This window comes from Cherax quadricarinatus, chromosome 60 (genome assembly GCF_038502225.1).
Source record: "Cherax quadricarinatus isolate ZL_2023a chromosome 60, ASM3850222v1, whole genome shotgun sequence".
NCBI classification, from domain to species: Eukaryota; Metazoa; Arthropoda; class Malacostraca; order Decapoda; family Parastacidae; genus Cherax; species Cherax quadricarinatus.
This window is the reverse complement of record NC_091351.1, coordinates 575001-590867: the sequence shown is the minus strand read 5'-3', so window position 1 is coordinate 590867 and position 15867 is coordinate 575001. Positions and strand designations below refer to the sequence as shown.

Sequence of the window (15867 nt, the reverse complement as noted above, 5' to 3'; positions counted from 1 at the left end):
TAACATGACTTGTGAACAATTTGGGACATTTATTGCCCTGAATTGGGCACGAGGGTTCTTTTCTGTGTTTCTCGGCATCACCAGACCAACTATAACCTTCCACATGACACGGTAACACTAGTGTAGCTCAGTCAGCGCAAGGAGTGGTGGAAGCTCGATCCTCCGTCCAATAATCTCAAGTCTTCAAGCATCAGTGGTGAAATATTTACATGAATCGTGAGACTGATGTTAGAAGCATAATCTTTCGTACAAACTTAACAAAAGTCCAAAGGAAGATTTATGAATGTAGATGTTACAAGGATAACATTGGCATGAGAAATAATATATGCCTGTTTGGCAGGCAAGGCTGTGTATACAAAGCCTACACTAACACTGTACTGTAATGGTCATTATATAGAGGAACTCTGTTATAATAATGTTAGCAAGCATTGCTGACGTATCATCTTGAAGATTTTCATAGCTCCTTCACTCACCATCAACATTCCTAATAGATTTAGCTCCTGTCTCTCAGAGGTGCATAAAGTACTAGCAAAAAAATCGTAACGGAAGACTAAATATTTCACGGCAAGCCGGACGGGAATTGAACCCAAGACTGCTAGTGTGTGTGGAGCCTAGGCTCTACGTTCCTATGGTAACCATCATAGTGTGGCTCCTGGGCTCTACGTTCCTATGGTAACCATCATAGTGTGGCTCCTGGGCTCTACGTTCCTATGGTAACCATCATAGTGCGAAGCCTAAGCTTTACGTCCTTATGGTAACCATTACAGTGTGGAGCCTATGGTCTACGTTCCTGTGGTAACCATCAAAGTGTGGAGCCTAGGCTCTACGTTCCTGTGGTAACCATCAAAGTGTGGAGCCTAGGCTCTACGTTCCTGTGGTAACCATCAAAGTGTGGAGCCTAGGCTCTGCGTTCCTATGGTAACCATCACAGTACTGTAACAAAGAACCAGGTAAATGGAAGGATTGACGTTAATCATATTTGATCAGAGGAATGAGAGGAGTAGTTATAATTGGGTGAAGGATGAAGTCAGAGAGGTAACTCACCGCCCCCTGGAACACTCTCCAGCGCCACTCGTCCACCACCCTGGCGAAGGCGAGCAATGGTAACTTAGTCAGTGCCACCTTCAGAAGCTGTCTCAGCTCTCCACCTGTACGACACACACACTGCTGTCTCAGTCAGTGTAGTGGTGCAGCAGCAGGTGCTGTCATACACACATATGCACATATACATGCAGGCACATGTCTGTGTCTGTCTTAACGTAGGTGTGGTTATGTCTGTGTTTCATTACTTGTTCGTGTGAATGACGTGGAGGACGAACATAGACATTTTAGTGGACTGTGTACATTTATGTATGTGTACCCGTACGTACACATGTGCGTGTGTACTTGTAAGTGTTTCTAAAACATCTGGCTTTTGCATAATATAGTGTTAATTATGTAAGACACTTGGATTAGGAATGACTTCTCATTTGCACAAATTGAGACATACAGGGTGAGTGCCTTACCAACACTTGGGCTCCACTCTTTATAAATATATATATGTATATATATATATATATATATATATATATATATATATATATATATATATATATATATATATATATATATATATATATATATATATATATATATATATATATATATATGCAGCAGCAGGTTAAGGAAACATGGCCAAAAATGATCGTAAATAACTAGGATCAGTTAGGTCTGATAAAGACTCACTAAAACCTTACTAATCATGTTTCTTGTTGTGCACTCACAGACGAGCTGTGAGTGCACAAGAAACTAGCCACTCACAGGACGAGCTGTGAGTGCACAATAAACTAGCCACTCACAGGACGAGCTGTGAGTGCACAAGAAACTAGCCACTCACAGGACGAGCTGTGAGTGCACAAGAAACTAGCCACTCACAGGACGAGCTGTGAGTGCACAAGAAACTAGCCACTCACAGGACGAGCTGTGAGTGCACAAAAAACTAGCCACTCACAGGACGAGCTGTGAGTGCAAAAGAAACTAGCCTCTCAGGCGACACAAACTGCTAAAAATGTTCATGCAGTTGCTGAACATGAACCAGCAGTGCTAGTGTTGTTCTTAGTATGTTCCTGGCTGAGATACTCACGTGTGATGGTTGTAGAGGGACCGTGAGCTGTGACGGGACCCTGAGTGATGGTGTGATGAGTGACGGCAGCGGGGGAGAGAGGAGTGACGGCAGCAGGGTGAGATGAGGTCATGGCAGATAGCTGGAGAGTGTCACCAATGGTCTCATGGAAGGCGGAGTTAGTACCATCCTGTAAAAGGTGTAGACTGAGAGGTTATGTTGTGTCACACACATAGGAATAGCAACCAGTGAAGAGACGGGGCCAGGAGCTATGACTCAACCCCGGCAACCACAATTAGGTGAGTACAGGAGAGGAAACAACTGGAGATAATTAGTAACAGTCAAAGACAAGTAGAACCAGCAAACACAACATCAAGTACGGAACCTGCACATCCATTGATACACCAAGCTAAGTGTGAGAGCTCAGTGTGAGAGCTCAGTGTGAGAGCTCAATGTGAGAGCTCAGTGTAAGAGCTCAGTGTGAGAGCTCAGTGTGAGAGCTCAGTGTGAGAGTTCAATGTGAAAGCTCAGTGTGAGAGCTCAGTGTGAGAGCTCAATGTGAGAGCTCAGTGTGAGAGCTCAGTGTGAGAGTTCAATGTGAGAGCTCAGTGTGAGAGCTCAGTGTGAGAGCTCAGTGTGAGAGTTCAATGTGAAAGCTGAGTGTGAGAGCTGAGTGTGAGAGCTGAGTGTGAGAGCTCAGTGTGAGAGCTGAGTGTGAGAGCTGAGTGTGAGAGCTCAGTGTGAGAGCTGAGTGTGAGAGCTCAGTGTGAGAGCTCAGTGTGAGAGCTCAGTGTGAGAGCTCAGTGTGAGAGCTCAGTGTGAGAGCTCAGTGTGAGAACCCTGCTTCACGGTGGGGGACCATTCCCCCCCCCACCCGCGTCCATACTTCTCACTCAAACACAACGGCTCAAACAAACCTACAACCATATTCCTAACCTTCATTCCCTATAAGGGCACAATACCTTCTCACAACCAACCCTCATCGCAGTACCATCCCTTCCTTGTGGTTCCCAACCTCACTCACCCACACATGGGTGTGGGTGAGAGGTCTCAGCTTTGCTCAGATTTCTGCAACACAATTGTCCTCAGATTTGTTAAGTTATACCATGAATTAAGGAAAGATCCTGGACTTCACCTTACGAAAGAAGACAAAGCAAATACGATAGTAATTATGGATAAGGTAGATTATAGGGGAAAAATAAACATAATCATAGGAGACATGAGAACGTAGGTGCCTCTTAAATATGACTTGTTATAGGACGTTACTTATGCTACCACTATTTTTTATTATTGTAACCTAAGTGCTCAACTTGTTGAGGTCAGACAGAACCTGAGAAACAGGAAGGGTGGGAGATAATCAAGCTTGATCCGAGGAAGGAAGAGTAGTTCCAGTTCCTTGGATAAAGAGCCATTTCAAAGGAGGTATTGTGATGATTTAATTATTTTTTTAAATCTCGTAACCCTTGAGGATCACTGAAAGTAGCATGAAAAGTAGTAGTATTATACACACTCCCCCCCCCCCTTCACCTACTGAAGGTATTACCACCATTAGCTTTGAAACTATAAATCTCTGTGTCAGAAACAGTGTTTGACGATACTAAAGTGTATTAAGCCACCAATGAAAAGTAACTTTTTTAAGACACTTCGAGATAAAAGCAATTTACCCTGAAGACTGTAGGCTGGTCAGCGTAGGCTTGGAAGTAGTGGAGGTGACCTAGTTCATGGTAGGCGACTCTCTCACCCTCCTCATCAGCAGCCTCACACAGCATCATCCTGGGAAGAGTGTTTCTCTGTGAATATGTTCATTTATCGTAGTTGACACATTAATTTTAAGTGATTTTCTGTCATAAATAAATGTTCTTAACACCACGAATGCCACGTGTAACACGCAGTTTCAGAAGCTAAACAGAGCTATGGTAGACTTATAATAGAGTGGGTTCCCTCTCATGGTGGTCTTTAAATGCATGATAGATCTGATGAACTGGCAAAGACGTCAGTATGTCTTCCAGGAGGAAGTAAATTACGGATTTTAGTCGTAAACAAGAAATTTGAGGGCAAAATTATGGAAAAATAGCTTAATCGACTTGAGACAGAAGAAAACTGATGCCAGTAAGTCCATCTAACATCATTCAGTCATGCTGGACATGCAGGAAGAGTCACATGTCTATGGCTCATCTGACAAAATCAGCAGACTTGGATATCATTACTGTCCGGCTTAGGCTGGGCTACACCTACCTCGGAAAATCTGTACCAACTGATGCAGTTATAAGTAAATGTAAACTTTACCAAAGGAATTATTGCCATTAATATAGAAACAACTCACTCACTCAGCCACAGCACCGTGTCTTCCTTTGCAGATGACACCCGAATCTGCATGACAGTGTCTTCCATTGCAGACACTGCAAGACTCCAGGCGGACATCAACCAAATCTTTCAGTGGGCTGCAGAAAACAATATGAAGTTCAACGATGAGAAATTTAAATTACTCAGATATGGTAAACACGAGGAAATTAAATCTTCATCAGAGTACAAAACAAATTCTGGCCACAAAATAGAGCGAAACACCAACGTCAAAGACCTGGGAGTGATCATGTCGGAGGATCTCACGTTCAAGGACCATAACATTGTATCGATCGCATCTGCTAGAAAAATGACAGGATGGATAATGAGAACCTTCAAAACGAGGGATGCCAAGCCCATGATGACACTCTTCAGGTCACTTGTTCTATCTAGGCTGGAATATTGCTGCACACTAACAGCACCTTTCAAGGCAGGTGAAATTGCTGACCTAGAAAATGTACAGAGAACCTTCACGGCGCGCATTAACGGAGATAAAACACCTCAATTACTGGGAGCGCTTGAGGTTCCTGAACCTGTATTCCCTGGAACGCAGGAGGGAGAGATACATGATTATATACACCTGGAAAATCCTAGAGGGACTAGTACCGAACTTGCACACGAAAATCACTCACTACGAAAGCAAAAGACTTGGCAGACGATGCAACATCCCCCCAATGAAAAGCAGGGGTGTCACTAGCACGTTAAGAGACCATACAATAAGTGTCAGGGGCCCGAGACTGTTCAACTGCCTCCCAGCATACATAAGGGGGATTACCAACAGACCCCTGGCAGTCTTCAAGCTGGCACTGGACAAGCACCTAAAGTCGGTTCCTGATCAGCCGGGCTGTGGCTCGTACGTTGGTTTGCGTGCAGCCAGCAGTAACAGCCTGGTTGATCAGGCTCTGATCCACCAGGAGGCCTGGTCACAGACCGGGCCGCGGGGGCGTTGACCCCCGGAACTCTCTCCAGGTAAACTCCAGGTAAACAAACATTTAGAAAATGTTCAACAAGTCTAACACTTTTTTTTGTTATCTTTAAGTATGTCAGGGAGCATCCAATTTTTCCAAATTATTGGAGAAAACAAGAGCAAGAAATGGAGTAGGCTGCAGTAACACTAGCCTCAGGAAGAGAAGTACGAACTAGATTGCTACGTAGGGTATTTATTTGGCATTTTACTAGCAATTGTGAAAAAAATCACCGAACTTTGTCCATAGCAAGGTTACAGTGATTATGATTAACTTGTCTACATAAGGTTAGAGTGGTTATGAATTATTTGCCTATTGTAAATAATGTATAACCACTGTAACTTGCCTAAATATAACCATAACTTATTAAATATTTGGAAATGTACGCAACTCATAATTAAATATTAGCTACGTGTAACTGAGTACATGTGTAAACATGTCACTTTAGTTCCCACTTCAATAAAGTTGTAAATATTTCACTATTCTGTGATTTCCTTATTAAATAAAAAATTTCGGCTGGTCACTGAACCCATTAAGATTCTTTGTAATATTTTGACTACTGCCCATGGGAAGGTATCCATATTAAATATGTCAGACTTGATCATTAATAAGAAGAAGAAGAAGAAGAAGAAGAAGAAGAAGAAGAAGAAGAAGAAGAAGAAGAAGAAGAAGAAGAAGAAGAAGAAGAAGAAGAAGAAGAAGAAGAACTGTAGTCTTAGGGACCAAAATTAATATTAATTCAGATAAAAACTTCAATAGTTTCTTGAGAGCTTTTTATTATTTTCTCTCTATCTTTCTCAATACATTGAGTGGTACCTGAAATCTGCCGGGGCAAACATATCTAGAGAGCGGTCTTGACAGCCTCCTGCAGGCAGGTCCTCTCCCTCACCCAGCACAGACTTCATCCAGAACTTGGGCGGCAGTGGCGGGAACCCAAGACCGTGAAAAAAATTCTCGGCCTCCTGGTGGTAGAAAAAGTGGTACAATTGTACCTCAGGATAGTTTGTTTCCGGGCAAAGTTGGGAGATGGTATAACCGTAACCGTACACCGGATGGTCTCCTTGTAAGGGTAAGAGAGTGGTACAACTGTACACAGGATGGTCTCCTGGTAGGGGTAAGAGAGTGGTACAACTGTACACAGGATGGTCTCCTGGTAGGAGTAAGAGAGTGGTACAAACACAATACGGTTTCAAATATATATATATATATATATATATATATATATATATATATATATATATATATATATATATATATATATATATATATATATATATTATTTATATATATATATATATATATATATATATATATATATATATATATATATATATATATATATATATATATATATATATATATATATATATATATATATATATATATATATATATATAGTGACTTGTCAACGTGAGAGCTCCCTTTCATGATTATTATGTAGACATTAGCAGCTAGCTTCCTTAAACATCCATGTTTGCAGTGTAAGAGTACTGACAACCTAAATGAAGTGTACCACCAGGTATGCCTACTCAGTGTTCGTAAACTAAGTTACTGGACTGAGGAAGTGTCCTCGGATTGCCTGTGGTGATATTCTAGACTCTGCTTGTGAGCAGTCTTATAAACGCGATTAAACTTCAGTTTCTTTACTCTGTCTTCAGCGTTCAGCATATCCAGTTGTTGTCATTCATCCTGGCCTACATGCTCTCTTGGACCCAAGTCCAAGATGAATATCACCATTTTGTTCTGGCTATTTTATAGTCTATCAGAGTACCATAAAGAGCAATAATAATCTATATGACCTTGTATAAGAGCTAGACATAAGGTCATGCGAGCCTCAGTAGGTAGGCACTGTGCCTGTCTGTAGAGGAACTTTAGTCTGGCATTCGTATTTTATACTCTTGACATGCTCAGGTCAAAGGAGATTCCCAGATATTTCACTGAAGATACTAACCTCAGTGGAAATAGTCACTTTGTCTAACTTTTCCGGGGTTATCTTAAGTAATTTACACATGTTACTATGTAAGATAGTTGTATTTATGTGTACCAGTACTTAAATAAACTTACTTATTTACTTCACGTTTTCAGTATTATTTTGTAAAATACGCGAGTTAGACGTCTTAATCAAAAAGAATGAAAATATTGCCGCATCACAGAAAACGAAAAGTTAAGGTAAACTATAATTGTTAAAAATTATTATCGTTTCGAGAAAACTTAGTTACCATAATCATCATGATTGATGTATGGTGCTCGATAATTAATATTTCCACTATAGTCTGCTACAAAATTTCTTTAAACTTTTATTCTGTGTTTTACAGTGTTCCTACTCTCGTTATTTTATCATTTCTTTCTTCCCTGTAAATTTAGCATTACATGGTGTCCTTTTTGTGTCATTTTTGCAAGTTTTATTGCTTCTACATTATTATTATAATCAAAAAGAAGCGCTAAGCCACAAGGGCTATACAGCAATATTGCTTCTACAGTAATGTGGTGGGTAGGTCGTAGCTCAGAGGTAGCATGTTCAGCTCACACACGAAGGATATAGATTGAATCAGTATGAGGGACGTGGGTGGAGTCAGGAGCTCCCCTCACGTCTGCTGCTCATATTCACTTTACTGTCAATAGGTACCCTAGTATATTGTATGAATGGTATATAGTACCGACAAGATGAAGTATTAGACACGTGTGCAACATCTGGGTATCTTTATTTGTAGACGTTTCGCCATCCAGTGGTTTTATCAATACAAATTCAAGGACTTAATAGAAAGACTGTAGAACTGTTTACAAAAGATGAGGTATTCAGGTACCTTAGGGTTATTATATTATTAATGGTTATAATCGTAACCTTTATTTTTAAAGGGGTGGACCGCTAAACAGTGGAAGTCCTTGCTCAGATGACCGAAGCTCCAGCTGCGGGTCTTCATATGACTAAGACTTGCGTCAGGAAACAATTGTCCTGTTTCCTGACGAATCTTACCTAACCTAACCTAGGAGTTAGTCGGCTGTTATGTGAGAGGCCCTAAAGACTCTGAAACGACAATAAGCTACACTGCTTGGCCTCCTTGGGTTATCCTGAGTTATACAAGAGTCCTAGCAACCTACCTTGACCATATCTCTGGCAGTAAGGTTGGTGGGTGTGGGCGTGGGTAAGGGCGTGGGTGTGGGCGTGGGTATGGGCGTGGGTGTGGGCGTGGGTATGGGCGTGGATATGGGCGTGGTGCTGAGATAAGCGGATGTGTCAGTCTCTCCCTCGTCAGGAAGAATCAACTCCAGTAGGGACGACCAGTCTTGGCCCCACAAGTCTCCTGGAATAGGTAAGGTCAGTTAGAGTGTGCCTAGTCATTAGCGGACGGAGGATCGAGCTTTTTAAACTGCATATATCGTACAACAGGAGCTTCGCCTGTTATGTACCTAACCTCAGAACTTTTGAACTTAGAGTCGGCTCTCCTGACACTGTCCTATCAACATAGCGTTAGTGCGTGTTAGGCCTATTTACGAAAAATATTTTGTTTGGATTATTACCCCGGAGGTTAATAACCCAGGATTGATGCGGCGACTGAGGATGGCTGCCGTGTACATGAAATATACCCTCAGCTACATTTTAGTTTTACGTAGTGTGTCACTTGAGTGATAACACTCAGGGTAGACTTCTAACCCGACAGCGTATGTGAGGGGGAAGGGGGGATGGAAGGTATTCAGGCTCAATTCAGGGAACCGGAGCACAGATCCAATTCCCTAGATCAAGAGCCCCTCACCAGCGTCAAGGAACCTCCGTTGAGGTGCATCATCTGCCAGAGATCATCCTTAGAGCCAACTTCACGTATTGGAAATGACCGGAAACACTTACGGGAAGAAGCAATGAGCAAGAGTGATATAGTTAACAAGGATGATAGCAGATAAAGATTTTGTGCATTATATCAGCAAGTAGTGTTACAACACTTACACATTAGAGGAAACACTTGCGAGTATAATTAAAGAAAGTGCGAACAATGATCCTGCTGAGAATAAAGGTCTGTTTCAAGGCAATGTTTGATCAAGAAAATCCCAATTAATGCCAACTAATCAGTGTAAAATTTATAATCAGAGGTGTGTAATATGTAGTTTTGTGAAGCACGAGTTGAACATTTCTTGGAAGTAATTGTCTTGATACAAGATGAAGGTTACACAAAAAAAATTTTATTAACAGAACGTAAACTGAGTGTTCGAGACAAACTTATATTGTCATAAAGCTTGTATGAATGAATACTTCTGTATGAACCTGCAAACAATGAAATGTACAAAAACAATATATCCATTACTTGCAAACAAAAAGCTTTGATGAGAATAAAAGAAAAAAACATTAAGACTGGTCTTGAAAACGATGATGGATATGATCTCACCTGTGTCAGCACCTCTGTCAATAGTTATCTTTAATCAGAAAATCATATCACCAGTAAAAATATACTGACTTAATCATTTATTGAAATACAGTAAACATTCCATATATAGAACCTCCATATAATGGACTTCGGAAATGAGAAACAAAATTCACTGGGTCATTTGAGATGTAAATAATAGACAAAATCCGTTGGTTACAGAACTATAGATTATTGTTACAATCATAACCCAACAATCACTTCTGTGTGCACCATACCTGCCGTTACTAACTACTCTTTCACCTCAATCAGTCCTTTATATGGACGATTTACTGTATACTATATCTACCCGAGGTACTGTAATGGAGTGTACATTATTTGTACCAATGATAACACTAAAACTTGCTTCATAATATAAACGTACCCAGCAGGTGAGTCGGGATGGGTCTAGCAAGATCAACCAGGTCTTGACCATACAGCTCAGCCAGTGCATTCCGTACATGTGCGTGCAGCAAGGTGTACAGAGGTGCTACCTGGGTGTACAGCCTCTCAACCAGTGCCCACACGTCCACATCTCTGCCGAGCTCTAGCTCCCTTCGCCAAGCATCACCCATATCTTCGTAACCTGTGAGGTCCTAACCTGTGATGACCTATTATACGTTTTCTAATATATGTTTTTTAATATACGTGTTTTTAAAACCGGTTAAACATGACATATATAAATATTTGACATAGTGTGTTTACCGGCGTTCCTTGCAGCCTGGTTCATTATACTGACTGCTTGAGCGTAGAGTGGGCGCATGGGTGGTCCAAGAGCATCGTGCCACGCCCTCCACGCCCACGCCAAGACTTCGGGGTCCCGGGAGGTCCTCATGAGGGCTGTGAGGTCCCTCTGGTTGCGGTAAGTTGTGTTGCCGCGATTAAGTGTGAAGGAGGAGTATATGCGCCGCATGCGGGATACCAACCTAGACAGGTACCTGCGGGAGAAACACTTATTATTTACTACGTCTCATGTGAAGAATAATTTGTCGATATATTCCCGGGGAAAACGATAAGTGTGTAAGGGTTATATATCGCCTGAGAATGTTAAGTAAACTAGTCTGACCCAGGGATGGAACACTGCTGTGTACTAACATCTCCATTCATGGCTAGTGTAATTGTAGGTCTGAGAATGTACAGAGAACCTTAATTAAAGGGCACATAAGTTCTTTGAGGACAATTGTCATCAAATGTTTGTTAAGTTACACCATGAATTAAGTAGAGATCCTGGACTTCACCTTACGAACAGACAAAACAAATGCGACAATAATCATGGACAAGGTAGATTCTAGTGAAAAAATGAACATGATATTAGAAGACATGGGAACTTACGTGCCCCTTAACTGCACATATAAATTCCGTTAGGCACCTTAATTACTGGGAAAGCTTGGAGTCACTTGACATGTACTCACTGACGCCCAGGCGAGAGAGATACATCATAATCTACACTTGGAAAATTCTAGAGGGACTGGTCCCAAATGTGAACTTGCATATTTGTTTCTTTTAGTTGCTTGTTTGGTCTGCACCAGGTCAAAGTGATCTGTCAGAGAGATGAACCATGGCCAGGTACCTGACCTGGTGAGAGGTATACCGTGGCCACGTACCTGGCCTGGTGAGAGATATACCGTGGCCACGTACCTGGCCTGGTGAGAGGTATATACCAAGCCACGTACCTAGCTAGTGAGAGGTGGTCAAGTACATGGCTTGGTGAGGGATGTACCATCTCCACATACCTGGCCTGGTGTGAAGTGTACCGTGGCCACATACCTGGCCTGGTGTGAAGTGTACCGTGGCCACGTACCTGGCCTGGTGTGAAGTGTACCGTGGACCGCGGGTTATAAGGTACAACATACGGCTCTCTCTGCGGGTCACAGCTTGAGGTCGCAGCTTGTCCGCCTCCCGCCGCCGCACCTCACCCCATGCCGCCTGCGGGAGTAGCCACAGTTATCATGGGTCAACCCACTTACATCATAACTCTTATCATATACATGGGGGATGCCCTAGACCCGTAGGAGTCACATTACACCTGGAGAATGGGAGATAACCTGGAAGAGAAAGGCAACTCCAGTTCCTCAAATAAAGAGCTTTTGAAGGTCGTGGCGACCGAGTGTTACATAGGTTACAGGTGAAGGTGATGAGTACTACTAGTCAAATAGTGACACTCATCACCTTCAACTGTAACATGGCTAACACTCACCTTCACCTGTAACATGACTAACACTCACCTTCACTTGTAACATGACTAATACTCACCTTCACCTGTAGTACGAGTAACACTCACCTTCACCTGTAACACGAGCAACACTCACCTTCACATGTAACACGAGTAACACTCACCTTCACCTGTAACACGAGCAACACTCACCTTCACATGTAACACGAGTAACACTCACCTTCACTTTTAACACGAGTAACATTCACCTTCACCTGTAACACGAGTAACACTCACCTTCACCTGTAACACGAGTAACACTCACCTTCGCCTGTAACATGAGCAACACTCATTTTCATCTGTAACACGAGTAACATTCACCTTCACCTGTAACACGAGTAACACTCACCTTCACCTGTAACACGAGTAACACTCACCTTCACCTGTAACACGAGTAACACTCACCTTCACCTGTAACACGAGTAACATTCACCTTCACCTGTAACACGAGTAACACTTACCTTCATTTATAACCTAACACTCACCTTCACCTGTAACATGACTAACACTCACCTTCACCTGTAACACGAGTAACACTCACCTTCACCTGTAACACGAGTAACACTCACCTTCACTTGTAACACGAGTAACTCACCTTCACCTGTAACACGAGTAACATTCACCTTCACCTGTAACACGAGTAACACTCACCTTCACCTGTAACCTGACTAACACTCACCTTCACCTGTAACATGACTAACACTCACCTTCACCTGTAACACGAGTAACACTCACCTTCACCTGTAACACGAGTAACACTCACCTTCACCTGTAACACGAGTAACACTCACCTTCACCTGTAACACGAGTAACACTCAACCTTCACCTGTAACACGAGTAACACTCACCTTCATTTGTAACACGAGTAACACTCAACTTTCACCTGTAACACGAGTAACACTCACCTTCATTTGTAACACGAGTAACACTCACCTTCACTTGTAACATGGCTAACACTCACCTTCACCTGTAACATGACTAACACTCACCTTCACCTGTAACACGAGTAACACTCACCTTCACCTGTAACACGAGCAACATTCACCTTCACCTGTAACACGAGTAACACTCACCTTCATTTGTAACACGAGTAACACTCAACTTTCACCTGTAACACGAGTAACACTCACCTTCATTTGTAACACGAGTAACACTCACCTTCATTTGTAACACGAGTAACACTCACCTTCACTTGTAACATGGCTAACACTCACCTTCACCTGTAACATGACTAACACTCACCTTCACCTGTAACACGAGTAACACTCACCTTCACCTGTAACACGAGCAACATTCACCTTCACCTGTAACACGAGTAACACTCACCTTCACCTGTAACATTACTAACACACATCTTTACTGACCATGAACAGGTACACGTACATCTTTTACTCTTCGCGATCCTAAGAGAGACAACTGCAAACCTGGGACGTCAGGTAGTGTGATCTGCGACGTCAGGTAGAGTGGTGAGGTCACATGTTGGAGAGTAGAGGGCGAGGTCGTAGCCAGGAGGAGGAGAGGATTAGAAGTAGCAGATTAGAGAAGATTATGAGAAGAGGCGGGGAAGGAGAGTTGGGGAGACAGAAGATGAAAGAGGAGAGATGTTTGTGCCAGGAGGAGGAACGATGGGCCAGGGATATCTTAAACAAATCTATATTTTGTACGATACTTTGTATACAACGATCTCAATGAGGAAACAACAGTGGTTTGTTGTGGGGAGGTGGGGTTGAAGACGGTTGTGGGGAGGTGGGGGTGAAGACGGTTGTGTTAAGCGGGGGCATAGAAGGTTGTGGGAAGGTCGGGGTGTAGACGGTGTGGGAAAACATTTAGGGTAGGTTAGGTTGTGACTTTGTTCTATAACGTTTTTTACTTGATCCGTGGGGAAGTGGATAACTTACAGCTACATGTCATGTGTACACTAATGTACTCACCTCAGTGATTCGTTGAGATATATGTCTGATACACATATTATTATCTGTGCTTCCTTGAAGAACTGCTACAGTCTGTTTACTGACCTACAATCATCTGATCTCAGCTGAGCCAGTGGAAGGTGCGTGGAACAGGGGTTGTTAGAGGTAGTGACCAGTGGAAGGTGCCTTGAACAGGGGTTGGTGTAGGTACAGTGGCGACCAGTAGAAGGTGCGTGGAACAGGGGTTGGTGTAGGTACAGTGGCGACCAGTGGAAGGTGCGTGGAACAGGGGTTGGTGTAGGTACAGTGGCGACCAGTGGAAGGTGCGTGGAACAGGGGTTGTTAGAGGTAGTGACCAGTGGAAGGTGCCTGGAACAGGGGTTGGTGTAGGTACAGTGGCGACCAGTGGAAGGTGCGTGGAACAGGGGTTGTTAGAGGTACAGTAGTGACCAGTGGAAGGTGCCTGGAACAGGGGTTGGTGTAGGTACAGTGGCGACCAGTGGAAGGTGCGTGAAACAGGGGTTGGTGTAGGTACAGTGGCGACCAGTGGAAGGTGCGTGGAACAGGGGTTGTTAGAGGTACAGTAGTGACCAGTGGAAGGTGCCTGGAACAGGGGTTGGTGTAGGTACAGTTGCGACCAGTGGAAGGTGCGTGGAACAGGGGTTGTTAGAGGTAGTGACCAGTGGAAGGTGCCTGGAACAGGGGTTGGTGTAGGTACAGTGGCGACCAGTGGAAGGTGCGTGAAACAGGGGTTGGTGTAGGTACAGTGGCGACCAGTGGAAAGTGCGTGGAACAGGGGTTGGTGGAGGTACAGTAGTGACCAATGGAACGTACAAGGAACAGGAGTTGGTGTAAGTACAGTACTATCTGAAGGACAACCAGAAGTTCTTGCTTCAGTGACTCTACTTGGGAATTTTGTGTCAATGTCCTATCCTTGTAAAGATTTTAAGGGGCGATTTTACTGGGAACGGCTCTTATCCTGGAGTGAACATTCCATGCTGTTATCTTGTGACATTACTGTTACCTTGTAACATCACTGACATCTTATAGTATCCTACAGTCTTATCTCATCACTATTCATAAAAAAATAATATCCTGAAAGTCTTAGAAGAAGAAAAAACGAACTTTAGAAGCTAGAGTCTGGGTGTGGAGGGAGGAGTCACATGGAGGGAGGGATGGTTGTGTACATAAAGGGAAGTGTGGCAGGATATGGGAGTGTCCTTCCCTCACCTCACCCACACCCGCGATTCAAACAGCAGTTAACTATTTACCAATATCTGCATCATAAATACTTACATTACGGCCTCTTTGATACTGTTCCAGTTGCTTCAATGGACAAGCGGTAGCGAATTTTTTCTTTAAATAGATGAATAATAGTTTAAAATAAGACGATAGTATCACAGGAGAAAAATTATTTAACTTGGAATGCATGTATCAGTGGTTCAGGTAGGCGATCTTTACCAACAATTAGAAGGTGAGAAGCTTATCCTGAGAGATCAGTCTGTCGTCTCCGCTGCTTCAAGATTGTGTGTCTGTGCTGACCTGTCTTGCTTCCTGACATGAAGACGTGCGTGACTCCCCGGGATAATGATACACTCATTGAAATGACACTGTATGCTTTGATGGGCATCAACAGCGCTGCAGGTCGCAACATGCAAACTGCAGGTGTACTGCAGACTGTATTATTGTCTACTTTGCGAGACCTGTTGCTGGAGAGCGGGACACAGCCGCCCCCAGCCCTGGACAGGCTCGTCTCACGTTCCCGCAGGATACATCAGCGCCGTCAGCGTCGCCGGCTACGACAGACATTACGACAGGGACTACAGCAGTCTGAGGAGTCCACACGCATGGCAGACTATACCAGCGCAGTCACGGCTAGTGAGCAACATGTCAACACATCCCTCTCAACACTCTCGCAACGTCGCCACCCACGACTTACTACCCTGAC

The 15867-nt window shown here is 43.2% G+C and overlaps 2 protein-coding genes across 2 annotated transcripts in view; one reads left to right on the top strand and one right to left on the bottom strand.

The window, feature by feature from the left end:
* The window catches only part of LOC128694438 (angiotensin-converting enzyme-like), a 38588-nt gene that overhangs the window by 15318 nt on the left and 7403 nt on the right, over positions 1–15867 (bottom strand). The window contains exons 4-11 of the mRNA XM_070097830.1: positions 11599–11723; positions 10503–10735; positions 10183–10383; positions 8506–8708; positions 6223–6368; positions 3766–3874; positions 2123–2291; positions 1045–1148 (exon numbers count right to left, since the gene is read on the bottom strand). Of these exons, the coding sequence (XP_069953931.1) occupies positions 1045–1148; positions 2123–2291; positions 3766–3874; positions 6223–6368; positions 8506–8708; positions 10183–10383; positions 10503–10735; positions 11599–11723 (1290 nt within the window). The remainder of the gene's footprint in view (positions 1–1044; positions 1149–2122; positions 2292–3765; positions 3875–6222; positions 6369–8505; positions 8709–10182; positions 10384–10502; positions 10736–11598; positions 11724–15867) is intronic.
* Positions 15425–15867, top strand: part of LOC128694439 (uncharacterized) — a 1405-nt gene continuing 962 nt past the window's right edge. The window contains exon 1 of the mRNA XM_053784550.2: positions 15425–15867. This exon is cut by the window's right edge and continues 61 nt beyond it. Coding sequence (XP_053640525.2) covers positions 15479–15867 — 389 coding nt within the window. The 5' untranslated portion in view covers positions 15425–15478.